We start from the raw sequence: 26075 nt of genomic DNA, 5'->3' as shown, positions 1-26075 counted from the left end.
TAAGGAAAGGACAACGTTAAAAACAACTGATATTTATTTGATGGTAAACCAGCATACTGTAAATACCACTGCTACTTTAATTTACTATGCCACTTTATAAAGTTTATGGGTACATACCTGGACAAGCCAAGGCATGTCTACAGACTCCATTGATCAACACTTGACCATCAGGACAGAAGCAACCTTCAGCACATCCACTACTACAAGGACCTTGACCAACATTTTCACATGTCTGAGGACACAACGATCCACACTGTTGGTAGACCATCCCAGCTGGACACTCAATAGCTGTAGGAGGTGTGTATATTTACATAATTATATGTACACGTTCATTAAAGTGTTTCCATTATATAATTATTTCATTCGGTTTCAAATAATGTAAACTCCCTGCAAGCAACAATTAAAAGAAGAAAAGGGATCAAATTTTGTAGCTTCATAGCAGCAAAATTAAAGACATGAAACATCAATACAGAACATGTGCATGCACACTACATTTACATACTGCAATAGCTGTTCCTCCAATCAGATAACACTATTCCATTATCAGAACATGCTGCAGCATATGCTGACAAACTATTGCAGTAACACTCTTCTCTGCTAGTAATATCACAATAACAATAGTCATATTCACAGGCTTCTATAAATGGTGAGGGATCCAGCACTGTGTTTCCAGCTCTGAACACACCTTCTCTCATCACAGCACACCTAGTCTGAGCTTCCACAGTAACATCAGCACCACATGGCACAGGTATTTCAAGTTCTCTGCAAGTTGTTGAATTGTTTTCTGAGTATGGCCAACTAACAGCAAACTCATTAGGATCACTGACCAGCACATTGTCGGATGTCAAAAACTCATCAGACGTGTCACCATTGTAATTACCACATAGTCCACAAAGCTTTCCACTCCATCTTCTGGAAACAGTTACATCAACACGATACAGTCCATCCCAGGAAACTTTCACTCCACTTACACTTAACAATACATGAGGACGTCCTCCTACTCTAATAACTTCAACTTCACCAGATTTTAGTATTGAACCATCTCCATTGTTGGCTTGTGGTATATCATTTATTGTAACAGCTCCTCCTCTTTCTAATAAAATGTTAAGATTCTCGCTTGGTACTATAACCCTCACTGAATCGGTACAAGAGACATACGAATTGTGTGCAGCATTAGAAACAATGACAGAGAATTCACTGCTGTTACATGGTTGAGTAAAGACATATTCACAATCTCCTTGAAAGTCAAACTTTCTTGAATCAAAGGTGGTGTAATGAGGGTCACCCCAGGCATAACAAGTGGCTCCATCAGTGATGCAATTTTGAGGTTGACAATTAAATCGTCCTTTCTGGCATGTGCAGTGAGTTAAGCAATCTGGCCTTATTTGATCTCCTTCTTCATACTCTACACCCATATGTCTGCAAACTAAGGAAAAGAAAAATTTATGTAGAGACATACAGCTATGTAGATAGTAATTATTGAGATGTTAACATCATAAAATTTGTACTTTTTCCCACTATAGACTGACAAATGAAAACACATAACATTGCAGCCCTGCTGCTGTAAATGCAGAAAAGTCTTTGCATATCATACATTAGATGCACTGGGATATTTCAGCTAACAACACCAGCCTGGTGCGCTCTAAGCAGATAATTCACTACTCAACTGTACATATTGGTGAATATGTAAAAAGAACGCAAGGTGCTGCATTTACCAAATCAGGCATGCTGTGAAAAAGAATGTAGCTTTCAAAAGAATACCAGGATAAGGGGTTGTGAAATCAAACAAGCTAAAGGGCACTTCTGCAGTGAAAATATCCTTGTTCCAAAAAGTCCCGTTAATAATGCATTGGTGCAGAATACCAGCTTCTTGGGCCACACATCATGTGTTGTGATTACAGCTAAATTATTATGACTATTCAGCCGCTATTTAAATGCTGTTGCACTATATTCCTGCACAGACTATTACTATGTAAGATTCCCTGTTCACACTAATATTATTATACTTTGTATGGCATGCATACTAATCTGTATAAATGTGTCACAGAAGCTACCCCAAGGACAATATGCACAAACCTGGACAAGCTATTGGATTAATACATCTTCCTTCAGAGAGCACTTGACCATCAGGACAGAAACATCCTTCAGCACATCCTCCTTGACAATTTGATGTTCCAATATTATCACATGTCTGAGGACACAATGGACCACACTGTTGATATACCATCCCTGGTGAACACTGGAGAGCTGCAAACGGTACAAAAATGTTCTGATTTATACAATGTTGAAACTATAAAGCAGTTTAGAAGATACTACTGTGCATAACATGTTGCTAAAAGCGGTCTGTTTAACAAGTGCTTCCTTAGAAATGCTAGCAACGTAATTGAAGGGCTATGAAAATTTCATGAATTACAAAACCCGAAATGACAATAACATAATTAATTGATGCATCATTGCAAAATCAAAAAAAAACAACTAGCTAAAATAATAACACAGCAATACATAGTTGATTAACAGATGAGTTAGCTAGCTAGCTGCATATTGCCTGGTTTTTAGAAGTAGCACAACACCAACTTGTTATTTCTATGGTTGCCAGTTTATAGCTAGTCATTACATATACAGTACAGCAGTATTGTTACCATAGTAGGAATCACGAATGCTTGGGTTTTCTTGCCCTTCAATACTGCCCAAAAATCATCATTAATTTTTGTCTTCAAAACAGCTTGGCAGCATTGGTTAAGCATATATTATAGCCAAGGTTAAAATGCCTGCAGAGAGACCCCAAATCCTTCCAACAACCTTCCAACAAGTTGCTATGAAATTTTAATAACAGAACTTTTGATTAACTGACAAATTGATGCCTTCAGCCACCATGGTTAACTCTGATTTCTTCACTGCTTGACATCACTTCAGCCCAAGACATGCAGTAGCTACAATGCATGCATCTAGGACTTACCTTGTCCTCTATTTCCTTCTCCACTACCTCAAAGGTATTGATTTGCAGCAATACGTAGTGGAGTACAGCTGGCTGTTACAAGAATTGTCCATAGTTAGTGGATTGATTGTACAGGCCATTCTTGTACTGTTCTTTGTTGGTAATGCTATATAATGGATGTAACATGCCTGAAAGTAAAGTGGATTAGCCATTAACTTCCCAGTAATAATGATGGTTAGTACACACCTGAAGTACGTAAGCATTAAAAGTCCACTATTACGAATAGATTGCCTCCCTTGTTTCCTTGCTTTTTATTTCTATGATCCCTACTAAAAGTTGTCCTTATATAGCTAATTATGAGCATCTTAAAAACAGCTGACTTCTGGAGAGAAAGTTTTCAGGAACCATCCTTGCTTTGCAGACACTGAACAACTATATTAGCTACTTGTTTAACATTTACAATGATTTTGTTTTCAACTTACGACACATTAAATCTCTCCTCCAGTTTGGTATTACAACTCCATTGGATGCACAGGCACTAGCATAGGCAGCTAAATTATTGCAGTAGCAATCAGGTCGATCTCTTTCATTACAGTGGCAATAATCATAAACGCAGTCATTGATGTAAGAAGTTGCATCAAGTACACTGTTGCACAGCGTAAAATTGTTACTCTGCATTTCATTACATCTCATCTGTGCGTTGGCCATAACATCTGCAGGACAAGGTTCTAGAGGAGCAAGTCCAGCACAGCCCTCTCCGGTGGTGTTAGCAACAAGCCAAGTAGGGGCAAATTCATCTGGTGAACTAGCTAGTAATCCATCAGGGGTCATAAAATCATCATTAGGGTCACCATTGTAATTACCACACAGTCCACATAATTGTCCACTCCAGCTTTCTCTGACAGTCACTTCTACATGATATAGTCCATCCCACGAAACTTTTACTCCGCTTACATTTAGCATGACATGAGGACGTCCTCCAACCCTAACAACTTCTACTTCACCAGATGTTAGTATTACTTCATCACCATTGTTGGTTTGTGGTATACCATTAATCATAACAGTTCCTCCTCCTCCTCTTCCTAATAATATATCAAGGTTCTCACTAGGAACTACAACTCTTACTGTGTCAGTACAAGAGACACGTGAATTGTGTGCACTGTTAGTGACGATGACAGAGAATTCACTGCTGTTGCATGGTTGTGTGAGGACATATTCACATACTCCTTGAAAGTCATAGTAACGAGAATCAAAGGTGCGATAGTGTGGGTCACCAGCAGCATAACAGGAAGGTCCAACTATAGGACAAAACTGAGGAGTACAGATGAAGTGGCCATCTTGACAAATACATCTCGTACTGCAGTTGGGCTGTATATGCTGACCTTCATCATATTGTATGCCATTGAACAAGCAAACTAAAATGTAAGCAAGCAAATTTGATAAATTCAATTCAAGTTGTAAACTTGCAATACAGTTAAGTGGTACCTATTTAATCATGCTATTAACTGCATAGTGTTTATGGTTAAATCCTTATGTTTCATAGGTATAGCAACATATTTTTAGATAGGGAGTTGGTGTTGAAGAGCAAAAAAAAAACAAAAAAACAAAAAACAAAGTCAACACCTGATAAGAATGGCTGCCCTCCACTAAATAATATAGATTGTATCACTGATAAAGTGCATAAAAATCCATAATTTGCTACACTACTTCTCTGAATACTGTGACTGCTTTATTAGAGTAACTGACTGCTCTATTAGAGTATCTCAATATTTTTGAATTTACAATCAGAAATTCGTAAGGGTAACTCCAGCCCCCCTTGCCCCCCCCCCCCCCCGGGTTGCTATTCCTATGTGTTTGCATGCTAGTTAGGGTTTCTGAGATGATATTGATACTAGATCTCCATTTAAAGCTTCCATGATACAGTTAACTGAGCCATAATTCCTACAGTAAATGTATTGGTTAGTGAGGTAACTTATTAATTAAAATGTGTTACTCTACTCCATTATGATGACATTATATAGCCATTCTATCAATTTATTACAAACCTGGACATGAAGCTACATCCATACAGTTTCCATCATACCACACTTGTCCATTAGGACAGAAACATCCTGCCGCACACCCTCCAAGACAGTTTGATGTTCCAATATTATCACATGTCTGAGGACACAATGGACCACATTGTTGATATACTGTGCCAGCTGGGCATTCAATAACTACAAGAAGGTAACAGATGTGACATGTGCAAACAGTTATTGTAATTCATCATGTAGTGTAACATTGTAAAAGATTAATTTGATTAACCAACTAATTGATCATTTATCAATATTTTGTACAATATCTATATAAAAAATTTCTACAGTACCACTCAACACAATGTTGCATTCTAGCTATACAGGTAGAAATTTCAAGGGTTAGATACAACAACCATTACAGAGTACTGTCACAGATTCACTCATCCCTCACAGATGACTCATGGCTAGAACTCTTCCGAGCTATTATGCAATTCTGTAAGTATAGCGTTATTCACAAATCACTTGAGTTTACTCGTGACTCAAGAAAACAAGTGCTCCAATGTATTTGAGTGGTACTTTGTACAGTATAACTTTTTACTCAAAATCTTAATATGATATTCTGTCTAGTTTCACAACTTCACCTTTATGATGGCTTGGCATTGCTAGTTGGGTGCAATTAACTACAAAACTTGCTTTCCTTGCAATTCAAAACGTTCAGATTATATGGCGTCAACTATATGTTATTGAAATTACAGCATAACTAACTGACCAAACAATGGCTTTAGCTGTGTAGTTTTCCAGTTAGATGCCAGTTAATCCATGCATAGGAATGTGCTATTAGCACCACATTGCATGCACCATAGGCTTTACTTCTACCTTCAGTTTTAGCCAGTGCTTTCTATTGTAATGGCTTTTGAACTACAGTATTTCCACACACATTTTTACATTTTATCTACGCATTTATATATGTGATTTAAACTTATTTCTGTATAAGTATCCCATGGCCATTTTGTATCAGCGTGCTAACGGTGTTTTACAGTATTTCAAAAAGAAGATGTGATAATGTAAATCAGTTGTAACAATCTAGTACTGACTTCAATGACATCAATAATTTTACATAACTGAAGGAACTTATTCCTTATTAGATTTTCATTCACATACAACTAAAACTTACGACATGAAGAAGATTCTCTCCAGTTTGGTAATATTACACCAGCTTCAGCACAAGCAGATGCATAAGTAGCTAAGCTGTTACAGTAACAATCCTCTTTATCACCATCATTGCAATAGCAGTAATCGTATACACAATCAGCAATGAATGCGTCTGGAGAAACAACATTGTTACAAGACATGAAAGGGTCTGTCTGTAGTGCTGCACATCTTGATCGTGCAATCTCCATAACATCACAAGTTCCAAGCTCATTGAGACCACCACAACTGCCTTGAGTAGTGTTACCAACTACCCAACTACCACCGAATGCATCAGGTGATGACAATATCATACCATCAGGAGATATGAAATCATCATCAGGATCGTCATTATAATTGCCACATAGTCCACATAATCTTCCTCTCCAGCTTGTTGCTACAGTCACCTCTACACGATATAGTCCATCCCATGAAACTTTTACACCGCTTACAGTCAATATTACATGAGGACGTCCTCCAGCCCTAACAACTTCCACTTGACCAGATTTTAGTATTACTTTATCTCCATTGTTGGGTTGTGTTATATTATTAATTGTAACTGTTCCTCCTCCTCCTCTTCCTAACAATATATTGAGGTTCTCACCGGGAATTACAACTCTTACTGTATCAGTACAAGACACACGTGAATTGTGTCCACTGTTAGTGACATATACAGAGAAATCACTGGTGTTGCATGATTGAGTCAGGACGTATTCACAGTCTCCTTGAAAGTCAAAATAGCGTGAATCAAAGGTGTGGTAATGAGGATCACCAGATGCAGAACATGTTGGTCCATCAATTGCACAAGTTTGTTGTTGACAGCTGAACACTCCTCTGGTGCAAGTACATCTAGTAGTACAGTCTGACAATATCTGATGTCCCTCTTCATATTTTAATCCATTAAACAAACACACTGTGTGCAAGAAAACATTGACTATGTATAAATGATATTTTTAAAATTACACATCAACAGTGGTGACTACAAAAGCAATACCATATGGTAGCTACATGACCAATACCCACTGTATTATTAAAATGATGCTATTTGTATGTATTTGGTATAGCTAGTTACCTTGAACATGGAGATGAGCTGTAGTTTGAACAGTCGCAGTTGTAGTACCATTTTGTGCTACACATTGAAATGTGTATGAACCATGATTATCAGGCCATTGGATATTTGTAATTCTTAAGGTTGTCACCACACCAGTGGGAGTTATATCATTAACAATGGCAATATTTGGTGATGGTTCAAGTGGTGTTCCAGAGGGGGAGAACCAGGTGGCATTGAGAATATCAGTACCATCAATTGTGCATGTAAAAGTAGCTTCTTGCCCTTCAAGTACAGTTGCATTACCAGGTGCTGATTGAAGCACTAAAGGAACTACGCAGAAATATACAAAATATAAGCTTTTACTTTAAACTCATACAACATCTTACCATAAACTTTTACAAATGACACAGCATCCGTTGTCTGCAAAGAATTGCTTGCTCTACATACATAATAGCCTTCATCCTGATTGTACTGTACATTTTCAATTGCAATGGTGTTGTCAATGAACAAAATGTTGCCATATGACCCAGGAAGCATTTCATTTGTAGCATTGTTGTTTTTTATACGATGCCATGTGATGGTTGGTGTAGGTATGGCAGAAGCTGAACACGACAATAGTGCTGTACCGCCAACTGTGACAACCATGTTTTCTGGTGTCTCAGTGAACTTTGGATTTCCTAGAAGCAAAAAGATTAAAATAAGGTATATATGGCCAGCAAGAAAGCCGATTACAACATAACCGTGTCTGTGCAATGTTATAAAGTGGCATGTCTACTATGCATCACTTACCATGGACAGTGATGTCTACATATTCAGTAGATTGCCCAGCTATATTACTGGCACTAAACTCAAGTCTTCCACTGATATTATAAGTGATGTTGGTAAAAGTTAATGTCAAGTAGTCTTCAGAAAATGTCATTATAGTTCCATCAACTACTGTGCCATTGGGTAGGAAGTTTAACTCAGTATCTTCTCCATAAAGCCACACAATTTCAAACCACCTTACAGGAGGGTTAGCATTGTGTATTTCAAACTGAATTGCAGCTGTGGATCCTTCTGTCACAGTGAAATCACGGCCTTGCAATGATCGGACTTCTGGTACCACTGCATATAAATACAAAGTTTGTATAAATGATAAATCGAATAACACAGCACTCTACTACATATACATATATAACGATGTGTATTCAATACAGTGGAATCTCTTTACAAACTCCCCGAATTAAGGACACAATAGAAAAAACCTTCATAATAAGAACAAAAACTTTTATCCCAACAGGTCTGGTTAATACAATTTTACCTCTGAAAGAGGAAAACTTCTATATTACAGCAAAAAGTGGCCAAAAATTCTGTGCCCCAAAATGTCCACAATAGTGAGGTTCATGTGAACCTGAATACCTGATTGTTGGCTTTATACAGATTGCTTTGTATTGATCAGTCTTTTAACATGCAACTATCTTACAAGTACATTAACACAATTATGTATATACTACTTTCTCAAGTCTAGAATCACCCTACAGATACCAATATGACATACCTTGTACAAAGAGATAGACTTGAGCTTGTACATAATAAATTTCAGACCTGTTCATTGCATAGCAAATACATGTGTACCATCCCTCTGATGGATCTCGCTGCAAGTTACTGATGGTTATAGAAGACATCACTGCTGTGTGGTTTGTATTAGTAGATAATGTGACATCTGGTAATGTAGCATCAATCACAGCTCCGCTGGGAGATATCCATGTTATGTTGACAATATCTGAACCAGTCACACCAAATGTAAAGGATGCACTATCTCCATTATCAACTGTTACATTTTCAGGAAGTGTAGAAATCGCCAGTGGAACTATATTACAACAAAAATTTGTACATCTACTGATAAAGTAAAGTTAACATGCTTGGTGTGGGTGTAGGACATGAATCAACAATTATGTATTGTGGACTGGGTCCAGCGATTTCAGGTAGGTTGTCAGTAAAATTGGGGGGACTTTTTCAATGGCTTTCAGATCACCTTATGCAATACAGGAGTGTATCGCCTAACAGTGCAAAACATTAGGCTGGGGTGTGGTGGAAGGGTGATGGGTATAGCTGAGAGACATAATAATAGTAACTATTACCGTATACGTACAAATTTTTGAGGGACACAATTCTTGCAGATTTCGGGGTTGCTTGGCTTTCTGCAAAATTTTCATCCTCGAAAAGTAACGATTATCTGGGTTAGCTCTATGCTTTCTAATAGGTAGCCTCAGTGAAAATCAAGTAATCCTAAAAAAACAAAGCTGCAAAAATCCTGAAATTTGTCAATCCGCGAAAATTACATGCCTCGAAAATTTGTACGTATACAGTATTTTTATATTCTTTATTGGCTTTTATACCAGTGTCCAAACTCTACACATACTAATAGTACTCAAAAGCTAAAAGTTTAATAAAGTAACACTTACATGTATATCTCTACATTGATGTTTGTCAAATCATAGTAAAGTGTGTTACATATAGCTTTAGTATGTACGCATTGAGCTGGATCCTCAAAAACATTTAATAACTCATGGATACAATTACACACAGTCTTGAAACTTCGCTCATTTGTATCACTACTTGACCCACTAAAAATATTTAAAAATCTTTTCATTCAAATGCCTGACACAATATTTACAACTCAACCAAAATATTCACCACACATTTCCTATGGGAAAGCCATAAAGTGCAAGTATCAACTACAACCCTTTCCAATACTTATAATGGAGCCAAACCACATATGCCTGTTATTGACACTTTTACTGTCATCGTGCACTGGTTAGCAAATGTTAAATCTCTTGAGAAAAATCCACTTCTCATTTTTAGCTGTTTTTTAGGATCCAGCTCAACTTGTACGTACTATATGTATGTGCGTCATACACATACAAAAGTAGCTACTACATATACCAGCAGAATGCCTTTGTGCACACATGTGCTGTAGGTATAAGCAAATTAAACAAATTAAATACATGTTAGTATTTCACACCGTTATGTTAAAATACAAAATTCTTCCAAAAGGTTATACAGCTAAACTGCAACAAATGGCTGAGATTTTTCATTGAATATATTATGAAATACAGCATAGTATCATATGACCCTGTTGTACTTAAAACTCTTACCATGAACCTTTACTTCAGCAAAAGAATGATTACTTCCTCTACTGTTTGCAGCTATACAACTGTAGGTCCCATTATCTCTGTAATACTGTACATTACTGACAGTCAGTACATTGCCATCAATCATAATGTTCTCAGACGAGTTGTGAGAGAGCGTCTCAGTCCCATAGTATCTGGTGCGTGACCATGTGATAGTTGGTTGTGGAATAGCAGTGGCTGAACAAGATAAGGTGATACTTCCTCCAGCATTGATCACTGACATCTCAGGTGGAGCAACAGTAAATTTTGGGATACCTGTAGTAAAATAACTGTTTAGTGCACAATACAGTCAACATTAAATATTCTACTTAGCCGCTGCTTACCTTCCACATTTACAGTGATAAATGTACTTGCTCTTCCAGCTCCATTGAAAGCGCTGAAGAAATACAAGCCACTAATGTTGTAATTCACATTTGTAATGGTCAAACTTCTCGTGTCAGTGGAGAAGGATAGTCCGGCACCATTCAACATGTTCAAATTATTCAACTGGATTTGGTCATTAAATCTCCATGTAATTCCTGAGGCTGTGACTATGGGACGAGCATTGAGAACCTCGAATCTTATCTGGAATGATTGATGCTCAAATGCGGTGAAAATATTCTGCTGTGGAACGACCTGCACTACCGGTGGAACTGAAGAAAATAGAACATATACATAATATACATGTAAATTTTGTAGCTCTTTATGATCATTAACAACCAGGCTGATAAAATTGCATCAGTAGGTCATCATTAGCAGACTTGCTGACACATTTTGAAAGGATTTAAATACAATGCTGAATAACCAATCAAACTTTTTGAATCAGTATTGTAATTACAAATATGTACTGCATACCTTGAACATATAGATAGGCTCCAGATGACAGTGTTATAATATTTTGGCTCATACCATTATCATAGGAATAAGCAGTACATGTATACCACCCTTCGCTCTGAGCTCCATCAACATTGGTGAACTGCAAAGAAGATGATGATCTGGTGGAAGATGAACTAGAAATGATAGTAATGTAAGACACATCACTGGTGATCACTGATCTGTCAGAGGTGGTCCAAGTGATGTTAATGATTTCTGTACCATAGAATTCACAGCTGAGGAAGGCATTGTTATTTTGAATAACTGATGTGTTGGTGACATGAGTAGCGATCTCAAAACGAACTACAAAAGTGAAGAACACAAGGAGATAGACAGACATGTTAAAAAGATGGATACTGGTATGGTAGGTACATTAAGTGTATAAAACACTTTTTTTGATGAAACCAAGTACACATAATATTATTGAATTCCAGCTATGCTTTGGTAGTATGAGACCCCCTTCTCATTCCCCATCCAGTTTTCACTGCCTATGCACACTACATTTTTAGGAAAATTAGGAATTGTGGTTGACTGAATTAGGGATTTAGTATATCTGCAGGTATAGGCAACCTTTCTTGTTTCACCACTTTTAGCTATTTACTTCTTTCACTACCTTTTGTTCATTGGTCCCTAATCCAACTTAAAATTTCTAATCTTCCTTCCACTTGTTTATTTACTTTTTACAATGTAGTTATGGATATTGAACCCATGTATACCACATAAAAGAAAGAATGGCACCAGGCACATCATAAAATTACCTGAATGCATGTCATAAATCAATTGTATACTAAAAAATGAAGTGGCCATGATGATTCATTTTCAGCTATGCTCCACCCATTACACAGCAATACAATTGAAAAACATTACGAGAAGAATCTCTGCAATCAATCCAGTTGCTACAGAAAATGTGGGCTATAAGAAGGATAGGCTAGTCAACATAGCCAGAGGGAAGCCATATTGGGCTATCACTAACTGACACCTTGTGTTATCAATGAAAGAACTGGAACACAAAGGAGGACAAAGGTAAGTCCATTATGCATGCACTGTAGCTGCTGCAGTTGACAATAAAGCATGTCTCAGGCCAAAGTGATGTCAAACAGTGAAGAAATCAGGTCTGTAGCATTAACCTAAGAAACTTGTCGGAAGGGTTTGGGGTCGCTCTACAGCATTTTTGTGCTTGGCTATGTCTAACCAATATCGTCAAGCTGTTATGAAGGAAAATGAGGCTGGTTTTAGGCTGATATTTAAGCATAATTCTTCATGATGTCTGATATACAGTACTATTGTACTGTATGATAAACTCATGTGTATGTATGTTGTTCAAGACATATTCACATGCTGCATTTGTCCATAGTACATACATACATACCTGTGCATAACTCTGCAATGACTTCTTCTTCAATACGCCTCAACACACTACTGTCAAATGTATTACTGTAAAATACACGGTTGCTGTCTCCATTGGCAATACGATTTAACTGAGTAATATTTGCACCAGAAATACCAATGGCATACACTTGAAAGATATTTGTGGCATGGAGGCTTGTAGCAGCAATTGCAATTTCATCAGGATCAGACTGTCCATCTGTCATGAACATTGCGATCTGTCGATTATTAGGATTACTTGTAAGAGTTCCATTCTGGGCCACATTTCTAAGGAAATTTAATGCTGCTGCTATATCGGTACCACCAGCAGAGTAGGGAAGATCACGAATAGCTTGATTTAAAGAAGTCCTATCTGCATATTCATCTAAATTAAACCGAAGTATTGGTGTGCTATCAAAAGTGATCACAGCTACTTGACTGTTATGTGGACCAACGTTTACCACTGATGTCACATCTTCAATAAATCCCCTGAATTGTTGAAAGTTTGTTTCACCAATGCTACCGGACTCATCGACAACAAAGGTTAGGTCAACACCTCCAAGTCCACAAGCTTTAGAGAATAAGAGCAAAATATATAAATGAATTAATCAACTAAGTTAACTATTACCCTATATACAATAGAAACACAACATGTAATTATAAACACTCACAGTCTAAATTAAGATGGGAATTCACACTATTTGATCCATGTGTATTGCTAGCAGTGCATGTGTATCTTCCTCCATCTCGAAAGTAGTCAACATTAAAGATCATTAAAGTATCTCCATTAATCACAACATTGTCTCGTGCTGCTAAGTTCCTTGAAACTCCACTAATACTAGTATGGGACCAAACGATGGCTGGTGGTGGTGCAGCAAACGCAGAACATGTAAATGTTACATTGTTTCCTGGGGAAGCTGATGTGTTAGTTGGCACAATAGAGAACCTTGGTGAACCTGTAGGGGATAAAGAAGAATTATTTTATACCCTTAATTTTTTTATATAATACATGTAGTATATGAATTTTCTTAAATTGTCACAAAAAGTATTATCTAATCCAAAACAGCCAGCTGTAAAAAAAGTGTGCGGCCCTCAAAAAGGCTATGGTGAAAAAAGATGTGAAATCCAAGGTGGCGGCCAAGAAATGGCTGTGATGGTAGGTTAATGGTAAAAATTTTAATAACGGCAATTTAGATGAATTTTTGCTCGGCAATTTAGATGAATTTTTGCTTGGCAAAAATTCATCTAAATTGCCGTTATTAAAATTTTTACCATTAACCTACCATCACAGCCATTTCTTGGCCGCCACCTTGGATTTCACATCTTTTTTCACCATAGCCTTTTTGAGGGCCGCACACTTTTTTTACAGCTGGCTGTTTTGGATTAGATTTCACTTCTTTTTGTATTTGTATACCCCAAAGCCGGCCTATCCGGCCATAGGCCGGCTTTGGGACTTTTTTAACCTGTCTTTTTTTTCTTTTCCACAGGAAGAAAAGATGAAGCAGATGTACTTTAAATATTTCTGATTTTATCAGTAAATGTACAAATTATATATATATAATACATATATTTATTACAGAACTCTCCATGGTGGTTTCTTTATAACTGAACACTCTACAAAGTGACTTCTTCTTGCTGCTCTCTCTATAGGGTGAATTGTTTGTAGCTCAACAATATACAAGTAACTTCTTCTAGCTGATCTCTCTACAGGGCAATTTGTTTGTGGCTGAATTTTCTACAGGGTGATTTATTTGCAGCTGAGCTCTTTACAGAATGGTTTCTTTGTAGCTGAACTCTCTACAAGGAAACTTCCTCTAGCTGATCTCTCTACAGGGAGATTTGTTTGTAGCTGAACTCTATACAGGTGATTTGTTTGCAGCTGAACTCTCTACATGATGGTTCTTTGTAGCTGAACTCTCTACAAGACGACTTCGTCTAGCTGACCTTTCTACAGGGAGATTTGTTTGTAGCTGAACTCTCTACAGGTGATTTGTTTGCAGCTGAACTCTCTACATGATGGTTTCTTTGTAGCTGAACTCTCTACAAGGTAACTTCTTCTAGCTGATCTTTCTACAGGGTGATTTGTTGTAGCTGAACTCTCTACAAGGAAACTTCTTCTAGCTGATCTCTCTACAGGGAGATTTGTTTGTAGCTGAACTCTCTACAGGTAATTTGTTTGCACCTTAACTCTCTACATGATGGTTTCTTTGTAGCTGATCTCTCTACAGGGAGATTTGTTTGTAGCTGAACTCTCTACAGGTGATTTGTTTGCAGCTGAACTCTCTACATGATGGTTTCTTTGTGGCTGAACTCTCCACAAGGTAACTTCTTCTAGCTGATCTTTCTACAGTGTGATTTGTTTGTAGCTGAACTCTCTACAAGGAAACTTCTTCTAGCTGATCTCTCTACAGGGAGATTTGTTTGTAGCTGAACTCTCTACATGATGGTTCTTTGTAGCTGAACTCTCTACAAGGTGACTTCTTCTATAGCTGACCTTTCTACAGGGAGATTTGTTTGTAGCTGAACTCTCTACAGGTGATTTGTTTGCAGCTGAACTCTCTACATGATGGTTTCTTTGTAGCTGAACTCTCTACAAGGTAACTTCTTCTAGCTGATCTCTCTACAGAGAGATTTGTTTGTAGCTGAACTCTCTACAGGTGATTTGTTTGCACCTTAACTCTTGTAGCTGACTTACTTGTAGCTGAACATTGCATAAAGTAACTTGTTTGTAGCTGATCTAGATGAACTCTCTACTAGGTAGCTTTTTTTGTAGCTGAACCCTTTATGCAGTGACTTGTTTGTAGCTGAATTCTCTACAGAGTGACTTGTTGTAGCTGAACTCTCTACAAGGTGACTTGTTTATAGTTGAATTCTCTTCAGTGTGACTTATAATGTTCTGAATCTCTACAGCAACATATCTGTAGCTGAACTCTCTACAGGATGACTTGCTTGTAGCTGAATTGTCTATAAGATTAACTGTTTGTAGCTGAACTCCCTACAGAATAACTTGCAATGCCAAAGAAATTCTATAATGGAGTAAGTTATAAACGTAGCTGAATGCTTTATTAGGGTGACTGTTCTATTAGAGTATCTCTATCTCGCATATGCTACACGTAGTTGGCTTTGGAATCATAACTCAGTGGTTTGTAATCCGATTCTTCTGTACTACTGCAAGGACTTTCTATGATAAGTATTCCAGCTACACACCGATTTTCAGCTCACTGTTCTAAGCGGTTTGGCTGGTAGGCGTGAAAACTAATAGTTTTTTTATTCATAAAAGTCGATCGCGTAATTGTGACATAGGTTGGATTTTGTGTCATATCTCGATGGCCTTTAACTGGATTCCTTTCAAACCACAAAAAGGCACTCCTACGATAGTTACTCCATCTACATAGCAATTTTCAGCTCATTCCTTCAAGCGGTTTACCCTGTGGGCGTGACAGACCTTCGACCTTATTTTACGCAGATAATCGGTCATAACTCCGTGAATGTTCATCGGATTCCTACCAAACTTGGTACTGAGATTCGCCTTAATGAGCCCTTTAAGTGTGCCAAATTTCAGCCCGATCCAAACACGCATTCGTGTTTTATTGCGAATTTTGCAAAGTGTGCGAAAAGAAGAAGTAGAAGAAGAAAAAAACGAAGAAAAAAAACCCAAACTTTGGCCGCTCGTATCTCGGAAATGGCTGGAGCGATTTTCTTGAAATTTGGTATGTGGGCTCCCCTTCCTCGCTGGCATTTCTGTAGCAACTTTGGTTTTAATAGGATAAGAAATCACGGAGCTACAAAGGTGTGAAAATCGCGTTTACTTTCTTCCTGTAAATATACTCACGGTGTGGCGCGCCGGCTACTTGGGCCGCACGACACACTACCGTGTGTCTTGATTAAAGTCCAGTCTAATGACTGCTTCTAAGAAATTGCCAGAGTAAGTAAATACGCCTTCCTGTACACATTGCATAGGTCTCTTCTATTACAACACCTGTACACTGTATCACAAGGCAAATAAGGATTACAAGATGAATTGATACTTTGTAGGCCTTCTTTTTGTTCTATGCTTGTAGATACATGCATGCATGTTTTATGTAGTTTGTTGCCTCAGCAACAAACAAAAGTTAACAGGCTAGCTTCCTGGAGCGGTGGGTCAGGAGCAGAAATCAAGTTTTAGCACCATCTGTCATCTGGTTGCATAAGTGCATGTCATAATTAAATTCCACATTCCCTATATAGTAGTGGAACTGAGTTGTATCTGCCACAATTGTCTATTTGTGTCATCTGTGCGTTTGGTACCCGATTTTAGTTTCTCAGCCCTTAGAAATCTAACTAGAGAAGTTTCCCACCCTCCCTGCTAGCCTGCTTTCTTGAGATGTAATTGGCAGCTGGGGTGGGGTGCAAATTGCTATACTTAGTTAAAAATAATTCAGTCCAAAGATGCGTGTGTTATCACTAATGCGACTTACCAATAAATGCAATTTTCAAACTGGTTACTTTTGTTGCGACTGGATGTGCCTATGTTTGCTGCGGCTAAATGTGGTTATGTGTTGCGATTATATGTGCTTATGTGTTGCGATTATATGTGCGATGTTTGTTGCAACTGAATGTTCGTAATGTTTGTTGTGACTAAATGTTGTAACGTTTGTTGCGACTTGATATTTGTAATGTTTGTTGCGACTGGATGTTTGTAATGTTGGCTGCGACTGAATGTTGGTAATACTAGAGTGTTGTAATATTGGGTGTAGGTACTGTGGGCTGTGAGTACTGTCGGGTGTAGGCACTATTGGGTGAAGTCACAATTGGGAATAGGCACTGTTGGGTGTAGGTAATGGTGGGCGTAGGCACTGTTGGGTGTATGTACTGTTGGGAGTTATTAATGTCTTGTAAGTTACATCATCAAAGATAGCATTAAGCATGGCACAACTGGGACAGTGATAACACACGATTCCCCTTCAAGTAAATGCGCCTCACCTCAGTTGCCCTACCTCCCCCAAAGAGTTGTATGTACGTATGTGTATACATGTATGTGAAGTGATGTTTCTATGTAGTTAGTTTTAATAAATACTTAGGTTTAAGGAAGAAAATCCATCCCTCCTGGAGGAAGACTGAGTGTGGCCCCGACTAGACATTGGGTGATCTGCAGTTCGAATCCTGGGATTGGAGGGATTTTTTTCCTTACTTTGGTCCCTTTTCTGTTACACCTTATCAGTCAGTCGGTAAGTCAAGTCATTAGGTCTAAGTCCCTGAAATTAGGTTAGGTAATCCTAAGGCTGCAGCACATGTTGCTGTCAGACCTTCAGTGCTGGTCACTGTAAAGTGCTAATAATAATAATAATAATAATAATAATAATAATAATCATGTGAAGTACTGTGTTTAGAGCTTGGTGCGGTGGAAGGGTGGCTTGTGTAGGGCATGCCGTAACGTGTCATGATGTGTCATGAAGGTAGCATGTTAACATTCTGTCATACACACACTCATCTATGCACAGATTCAACACAAAAAAAAACATATGCATGTGGTATAATTGGTTACAAACAAAGTGTACACATGTCTACTATTGCACATTACCTTCTATAGTTAAATCAGTGTAATCAGAGTCACCTCCTACCACATTATTTGCAACCAGTGAAATTCTTCCTTGTATGTTGTAGTTAATATTGCTTATTGTCAAGGTCCTGTAATTATTAGAAAATACCAGAACATTTCCAAAGAGGGTGTTCAAAGGTCTTAATGCCACAGAACCATTGAAGTACCACAATATCTGACTGGTTGTGACTGCAGGATTTGCATTGAGTATACTGAATGTTAGTATAATGCGTTCGCCTTCTAACTCTGAGATGTGTCTTTCAGAAATGGTGCTCTGAACTGTAGGTCGCACTGTAACATAGAAGTACAGCAAGTGTATAGAAATACATGTGATGCTGCATCTTAAATAAACTGATACACATCCATGTATAGTACATGCATCAGACTTATATGTACTGTACATACATCATTTCTTTGTACAGCTTTATTTGTTGCAATAATGTTGCATAACAAGAAAAACCATAATGTTCCCCTGTTGGTTTTAAAGATGCACATGGTCAACACTTCCTATATAAACCATCAAACCACATGGTTTTCCTGTTTTGACAGGATAATTTTACTGTATTTGTGCTTGTTTGTATGTGGGTATGTGCACACTACAAACATGTTCCAGGCTCATTGGGTGACTAGATATTTTAGAATCACTATTTTTGATGGTGTTAAGTTAATCGCTACTCTTTTAGTGGTGCTAAGAATGTTAACCACAGTTGTGGATGTTTATGTACAAACTTGTATATCTCATACTAACAAATTCACACTTAGGGGTTTATATATGTATAATAGTATGTTAAGTATATACCATGTACACATCCAAGGACATATGAAAGCAACCTCAACAGCATTTATTCACAAAGGTGAGGATAAGAATTGGTAGTTGCATGTGATCAAAAAGGTGAGTTTGGTTTGCGTGCATGATGGAATTTGGGTACTCATGATCTGGTCACATGTACATCACATGACATTAACACAACCACACCCCATATGCTCAAACACATTATTTCTACCTTGTACAGTCAGGTATGCTCTGACTTGACTAGATTGACCACTTTCTGTCATACCCCTACAAGTGTACCATCCCTCATGTTGTGTTCTAATGACATTAGAAATCTCCACAGTTGATGACCAATTGTACACATAAAATAGACCACTTTCAGAGATCGTAACACTTGGTGGATTATTTTGTAGTTCAGCACCACTGGGAGATATCCACGTGACACCACTAATTCCTGTCCCTTGAAATTCACAACTCATCACTGCACTGTCTCCTTGGTTCACAGCAATATTTGATGGTGATACGACATTAGCAAGTGGAACTATAGGTATTGTAAAACATGTTACCACACACTTACAGGTATAGATAAACATATGAACTCTTTGTGATTAAGATACAAAAGCAACCCTAACACAGACAATAATCACATCATACTGTCTAAGCAAGCATCATTGCACCACACAATAGGTATATGTACCTGAGACTACTAGAAATACATTATCTTGAGCTGAACCATAGCTGTTAGTGACGGTGTATGTGTACTCTCCAGTATCTGCTATTCGTGGTTGGTAAACTGTTAACATGTTATTGTTCACACGGACATGACTGTTGGAGCCAGGAAGAACTTGTTCTGTTGGCTCTCCTCCAACTAGTGTAATTCTTGACCAAGAAAAAGATGGATTAGGTCCAGCACAAGTAGTAAATGAAAATGTTGCTGTTTGTCCTTCCACCACAGTTGCATTGTTAGCCCTGCTTTTAATTTGTGGTGGACCTAAGATAAAAAACATGATATTAAAGAATTATTGCAGATCAACATTGCATCCAGTGATGCCTATATAGAGGTGGATCCGTGTAGGCAACACTAAAATGGTTTTACAACTCTCTTCCAACCTTGAAGTGATAGTGTTTTGCAATGTTGTAGAGTTTGAAATGCAATCGAAACATCACTGTGCATTCAAGTAGTGAGGGGTATTTTGAATTTTGATCACGCCCAACCTTAGTGGTTATTATAGTCACCAAACCTTGTTATCACAAGATTGTGAAAACCACTAATATATTGGTGCCTTTGTTGTAAATCAATGTAAGGGATTCACCATTAACAGTTACTAACTTTAAATAGCTGTTCAACTCTACTTACCAACTAAGTAAAGATCAATGTAATCAGTGTCACTGCCAGCTGTATTGCTGGCTGACAGTCGATACCTTCCACCACTGTTACAGTTTACATTAGAGATGGTTAGACTGTAGTAATCACTTGAGAATGACAAACGTGCTCCATTCAATGTATTCAATGAATTAAGAACTGTGCTGTCTTCATAAGTCCATCTAATGCCACTACGGTCTACTGCAGGTGTCACTACAAATCTCAACGTCACTGATGATCCAAACCCAGCAGACAATGTATTTCCTAAGTGAAAATTTAACAGGTGAAGGGTAGCACTAAGAATAATGGCAATACATTGTAGCTATGCACATACATGGACTTACCATTTGTGTCTGCACTGACAGATGGTGGACTACTGATTATCCAGTAATTCCTTCCATTGATTGGATTATTACCCGGTCTACAACCTAGTGTACTGAGGACCACTCCTTGTTGAAAGTTGAAGTAGTATCTTCGACCACTTGTAAATGAATAGTTTGGTCTGATAAGAATTGACCTTGGCTGATCGAATACCACTTCTGTTGCTGCTGCAGCTGCATCAACCCTGTATACTTCAGCATTTGTGGCAAAATCATAGAAAATGATGTAAGATCTTGTTGTTGGCCGCTGAATGTCTTGGTCAAAGTTAACACGATAAGAAACACTGGATGGTTGAAGAACAAGCTGAGCAGGAGTTGGTGGAACTGCTCCAGCCATAATTTGAATACAAATTTGATTGCTGGATATGCCTCCTGAGTTGACAGCTGCATAACAAAAAGAATGTGTTTGACCATTTTGAGAGGAGTCTGGCCTCCAAGTAATATCAACATAATAGTTGTTTGTTCCTGATAAGCGTTGAACCGAACTTTTAGTTAATCCACGTGGTGAAGCTGTCTGGATTTCTCTTATTGAAACACTGGAACTACCAGAGTCTGCATTCAGTCGTATCATAAATGTTGTCCCAAGAGTATTAATAATGCAAGTACCCTGTGGTGGCGTCGGATCAATGAATGTAGGTGCCTGGCCACAAGATCCCGAAAAGCCAACAATATAGACCAAAAATTGGAGACCCACACTACTAAGACGATATGAAGTGCCAGGGGCATAGTCTTCTATCATCACTGCAGCAGCTAGAAGTCCAGTACGACTACCAGAATATGTTATAGTACATGTTTCAGAATTAAGGCTTGCTCCTGGGAACCAGCCACAAACACCACCACATTCACTGCTCCCTGAAGCCCATCTACAGCGAATGACATCACCATCGGGATCACTGACTGGTAGAGCAATAATGCTGTTACACCCTTGTTGTATGCGCACAACAGGAGATGTAATAGCACGAGGTGAAGAGTTAATTTGTCCTGTGTCACTTCGCACTGCTAAGGAAAACGTTGTTGGTAAACTCCACTGACAACCAAAGGGTGAAATCCAACAATAACCTGTAGTGCCTATTGTAACAGTGCCACTTCCAGAAAATCTGTAATTAAAACGGTAGTCACCAAATGACCAGTCTTCATTACTACTAAAATCAGTACAGACGTAACGCATTCTTGAAATACTGCCAGAACAGCCAGATATACAACTAAGGGTACTTCCACCAGGGTACACATATGAATTAGCTAAACTGGAAGTGCAATATGGTCCTTGGGATGTTCTTCGCCATGAAATATAGTACGTAATCTCAATCTGTATGTAAGAACACATGCAATCAATATAATGTATGCTAGGATATGGTCATGACCATGCAATGATATTTTTTGATCCAGAACACAGAGTGAATAAAGAAGGAAAATACATATCCAATGGTCTCACTTGATAACATCATCAAAATCAACTTAAAAGTTGCTCAGAACCAAAAATTACACTATATGAGTTGTATACCTGAAGCTGTTCTTTAAGACATGCATACTGTTCCTTCAGATTGCTTTCCTCATAACTTACAGATTCTGTCTTCACAAAAGTTCAAATTCTCAAACATTGGCTTAAACTTTCAGTAAGAGCATGTCAACCTCATATTGTAATACTAGATTTTTCTTTTTGTATCCTACTGTTAAATGATCATGTGTTGTATCATTTTGTAGGGGAGGATGTGTAATGTACATATATGCATGCACATGTTCTTTAACTAATTTTTAGAGTCTGATTGTTGCTCTGGATAGTTTTAATGTAATTTCTAATAGTGCTTGTTCTATGATGTTTTACTTAACAAACAGCTGATTATCACTCACAATGAATATGCATAAAGAAACACATTAACACCCTGGCGTGTCTTGGGAGTTCAAAAGTTTGGTATCCTCAGATCATCATCTCCCATTTTATCTCAATGATAGAATTAACAGTGCAACTAACTAATGATAGTCTACCTTCAAAATGAAAAATTTCCTTGATTACATAATACCCAGGAAATAACCTGCAAAGGACATTTATGTACCTTCAGATACTGGTCCTTGATGGTATTATATTGGGCTTCATGTTACGTGAACTGTATTATAGAACACAAAAATAAACCTATAAAAGCCAACTTACAATCTATTTGTGAGTTGCAGTATCAGATTGATCCACTATAATTCATGGCCAGACTTAAACAGCACTAGGCCACTAGCAGTCACTTACAAAAATACTCTACAAAAATTTTACACCCACACCTATCAGCAGTTTCTATAGAGACAGAGCAAAAGAATAAAGTAAAATTAGGGCTTAAATGGTGCTGATTAATCCCTCTAATGATTTACAAGTCTGCAAAAGGTGAAAATTAATATTTATCAGGTAGTAAGTGCATATTAGGGATTATGGATGTATATGCACTTTCTCAGAACCAGAAACCAGCTTCACAACACCCTCATGGCCCCTTGGCAGTTTTGGTTAGGTAGTACCAAGCCTAAAAGTGTCTTTAGAGTGGCCAAATATTCCTCTGATAAGTTGCTACAGAATGTATAAAATATAATATTTTTATTAACAGAATTTTCCACTGATGGACTAACTAACTGCTTGATGCCTTCAGACAAGCGCAACTCAATAATTGCTAAGGCTACAAGCTTGCATGGTTTTCTTCAATTAATGTTTGTAATGGGCCAAACATAGCTGAAATGAAGCGTAATGGCTAATTCACTTTGATAGTTGGGGTGTGCTGTCATAGAGAAGAAATAAGACGACAAAGGTAAGTCCATGATGTGTACATTGTACACACTGCGGTATGCCAAAAGGCACCTGTCAGCAACGTCTTAGCTACAATAATAGTTAGTGTGCTTGGTACTTGAGTTTTGATAGGTGACTGCCAGTATAGCAAAGAATAAATAGTTTTGTCAGGCTGCCAGGTGAATAGCTAGAGTAGTGGTGGTATAATATGAGACACTTAACTTCAAAGCATTGATATCATCTAAAACTGTAACCCTGGTATTTCACACTACTAACAGGACACATAAACTACACTTCTAAAATTTTCCTATCATGTGTGGTCTGCATGATCATTTTACTGGAACACTGTAGGTGTGTGTATTATGAGATGATTTTATGTGGGGGTGTTGAGACACTGTACTTGTAAGGTTGACTATTTGATTATGGTAAATTTAGGGTAGCAGGGACACTGTAGACAGTTAAAACAGATTATTTGACTTTATATACACTTGATATCTTCATACTGTTTACTGCATAGTGAGTGGTACAAAGACAATTATTGATAGTCTTCCAACATGACATAACAAATTTAAGGACCTACATTATCCCCTAATTAGATTTGTGGTTGACCTTACTATATATGATGATTTGAATAGGTATTATCTAAATCTGCAGGATTTAACCGACCAATTTTAAGCTATGCGACCCATATTAGCTACCCCCTGTCCCGTAATTCCGTAGCATAAAGCTACCCTGGCTATCCCAAAATGCTGTATAAACCATTTATATAGACTACATAATTATGAACAATATGTGGGAGTCAAAATAGCTAGTTACGTATAACATAGCTACGTATAATTATATCAGTGGTGGATACAGGTGGGTTGCAATGGTTTCAGCTGAAGCCCCCTCTGAAAATAGTGCTCCCCCCACCACCACCCATGGTGACGTGCTTGTGTTACAGATACCGCCGTGAAAAAAGGTGCTCAAAATCATGCTTATATCAACAGCTTGCTTTCTATGGATTGAATTGTAATAAACACCATTGTTGGCTGCATTCACAGTGAAAATTTAAACTTGCAGTTTTTGTCTTTCCCAAGCTGTACTGGATTGAAATGTTTAAAATCGTGTATCTCAGATGTGTGTAGATCAATGGTTTTCCCAAATTAGGTCACAATATATTATTATTATTACAGGACTGGGTCACATATAACCACCAACATGACAACCTCCTGGTAAGTGCAAACACCAATGCGACAACCCTCTGGTGAGGCTATGTACACAACTAGGTGGCGAAGGCAAGATTGAAATTATGAAATCAACTCAATATGTCACAAAATTAAAGTGACATGCAGATATAACACAATTGTGGCATCATAACTAGAGGTCACTAGTAGCTAAGTGCCGGTACATCATTGGTGTGGCAATGGCACAGTGATGTGTACACAGTATATATGTATGCAAAACATACAGGAGAGAACTATACATTATTGTAGTATTGTATATAGTAATACATTATTGGCAACATCACCGAAGATGAAAAGTATTTAGCCATGCAGCCAATATACAGCACAGTATCAACTAGAGGTCACCGGTAGTGAAATGCGGTTCATTAGTGGCGTGGTAATGGCACAGTAATGGGTACGCACTATATGCATACACAACCTGCAGGAGATATACAATACTGTAGTAGTTGAGTATGCAAGCCAGGTGAACAAGATAAAGGAAGACAGCCAAGCCTAGTAAGCCAGGTGAAGGTAAATGTAATCAAACAATACAAGAAAACATTAAAACACATACCACACCCTTTACAATACATTTGCATATAAAATACAAGTACATAATAAAAACAGACATACTGTTCCTCGTCTTGTGCGCCTTAATTACCTTCTTTACGTGGAGTGCATCCACTGGCAGCTGGCATGGTGACTTGAGACTAGTGTGCCAACTGGCAACAATTTCGAAAACAATATATCAGTAGTTCTTCGTCTAGATTGCTGCCTGGTCGATGTAATGGGTGTCATGTGCTAGCTGTATTGCTCGATGTTAAATAGAAGCATCACATTGCTTCTATCACCTCCACAAAAACACCTGCCCATTATACAATTGTCTCTTCATTCAACATGGATTCTATTCCCGGTGAGTGCAAAGCCTTAGGCTTTGCAGTTTTCTCAAACATTATTTATTATTTATTTATCTATTCTTTATTTATGATGTAATCTAGGCCGCATTTCTTATTATTCTTAGTATTTGGTTGTATAATTACTGAGCAGTCAGCAGTGCTGGTGTGCTCAGGTTGTACACAATCATGCAATTTACGATTGTAATCTAGTTCTAAAAGTGTCAGTATCTTCAACGTCAATGCAGGGCCACCCACAGGGGGGGGGGGGGGGGGGGGGGGGGCAACTGGGGCATTTTCCCCGGCTGAAAGGGGCCCCTTGAATACATGTAAAAAATATCAATATACTCTAATGAAGCAGTCAAGATCTAGATACTGTAATAGAACAAAAACAGTATTCTTCAAAGGAGCAGTGTAGCAAGCTATGTATGTAATAAATAAGGGGATATAGTTGGTGAGGGGCAGCTATTGTGAGCATTTTATGACTCAGCTTTTTTTATTTTTGTTTATGGCAGTACCTAGAGTCACGTGAATAAAAAACTTATCTAAG

General features: G+C 37.9%; 1 protein-coding gene across 1 annotated transcript in view; it reads right to left on the bottom strand.

Moving 5' to 3' along the window:
• LOC136259048 (IgGFc-binding protein-like) overlaps positions 1-26075 on the bottom strand; it is a 67033-nt gene that overhangs the window by 39679 nt on the left and 1279 nt on the right. The window contains exons 2-21 of the mRNA XM_066052496.1: positions 20637-21978; positions 20287-20556; positions 19627-19920; positions 19162-19470; positions 18140-18448; positions 13251-13535; positions 12584-13150; positions 11197-11517; positions 10686-10994; positions 10327-10617; positions 8727-9038; positions 7979-8293; positions 7576-7866; positions 7211-7519; positions 6125-7051; positions 4981-5151; positions 3418-4350; positions 2077-2247; positions 503-1426; positions 118-288 (exon numbers count right to left, since the gene is read on the bottom strand). Coding sequence (XP_065908568.1) covers positions 118-288; positions 503-1426; positions 2077-2247; positions 3418-4350; positions 4981-5151; positions 6125-7051; positions 7211-7519; positions 7576-7866; positions 7979-8293; positions 8727-9038; positions 10327-10617; positions 10686-10994; positions 11197-11517; positions 12584-13150; positions 13251-13535; positions 18140-18448; positions 19162-19470; positions 19627-19920; positions 20287-20556; positions 20637-21978 — 8821 coding nt within the window. The remainder of the gene's footprint in view (positions 1-117; positions 289-502; positions 1427-2076; positions 2248-3417; positions 4351-4980; positions 5152-6124; positions 7052-7210; positions 7520-7575; positions 7867-7978; positions 8294-8726; positions 9039-10326; positions 10618-10685; positions 10995-11196; positions 11518-12583; positions 13151-13250; positions 13536-18139; positions 18449-19161; positions 19471-19626; positions 19921-20286; positions 20557-20636; positions 21979-26075) is intronic.

The sequence above is a fragment of the Dysidea avara genome, chromosome 1 (assembly GCF_963678975.1).
Source record: "Dysidea avara chromosome 1, odDysAvar1.4, whole genome shotgun sequence".
NCBI lineage: Eukaryota > Metazoa > Porifera > Demospongiae > Dictyoceratida > Dysideidae > Dysidea > Dysidea avara.
This window is presented reverse-complemented; position numbering and strand designations above follow the sequence as displayed.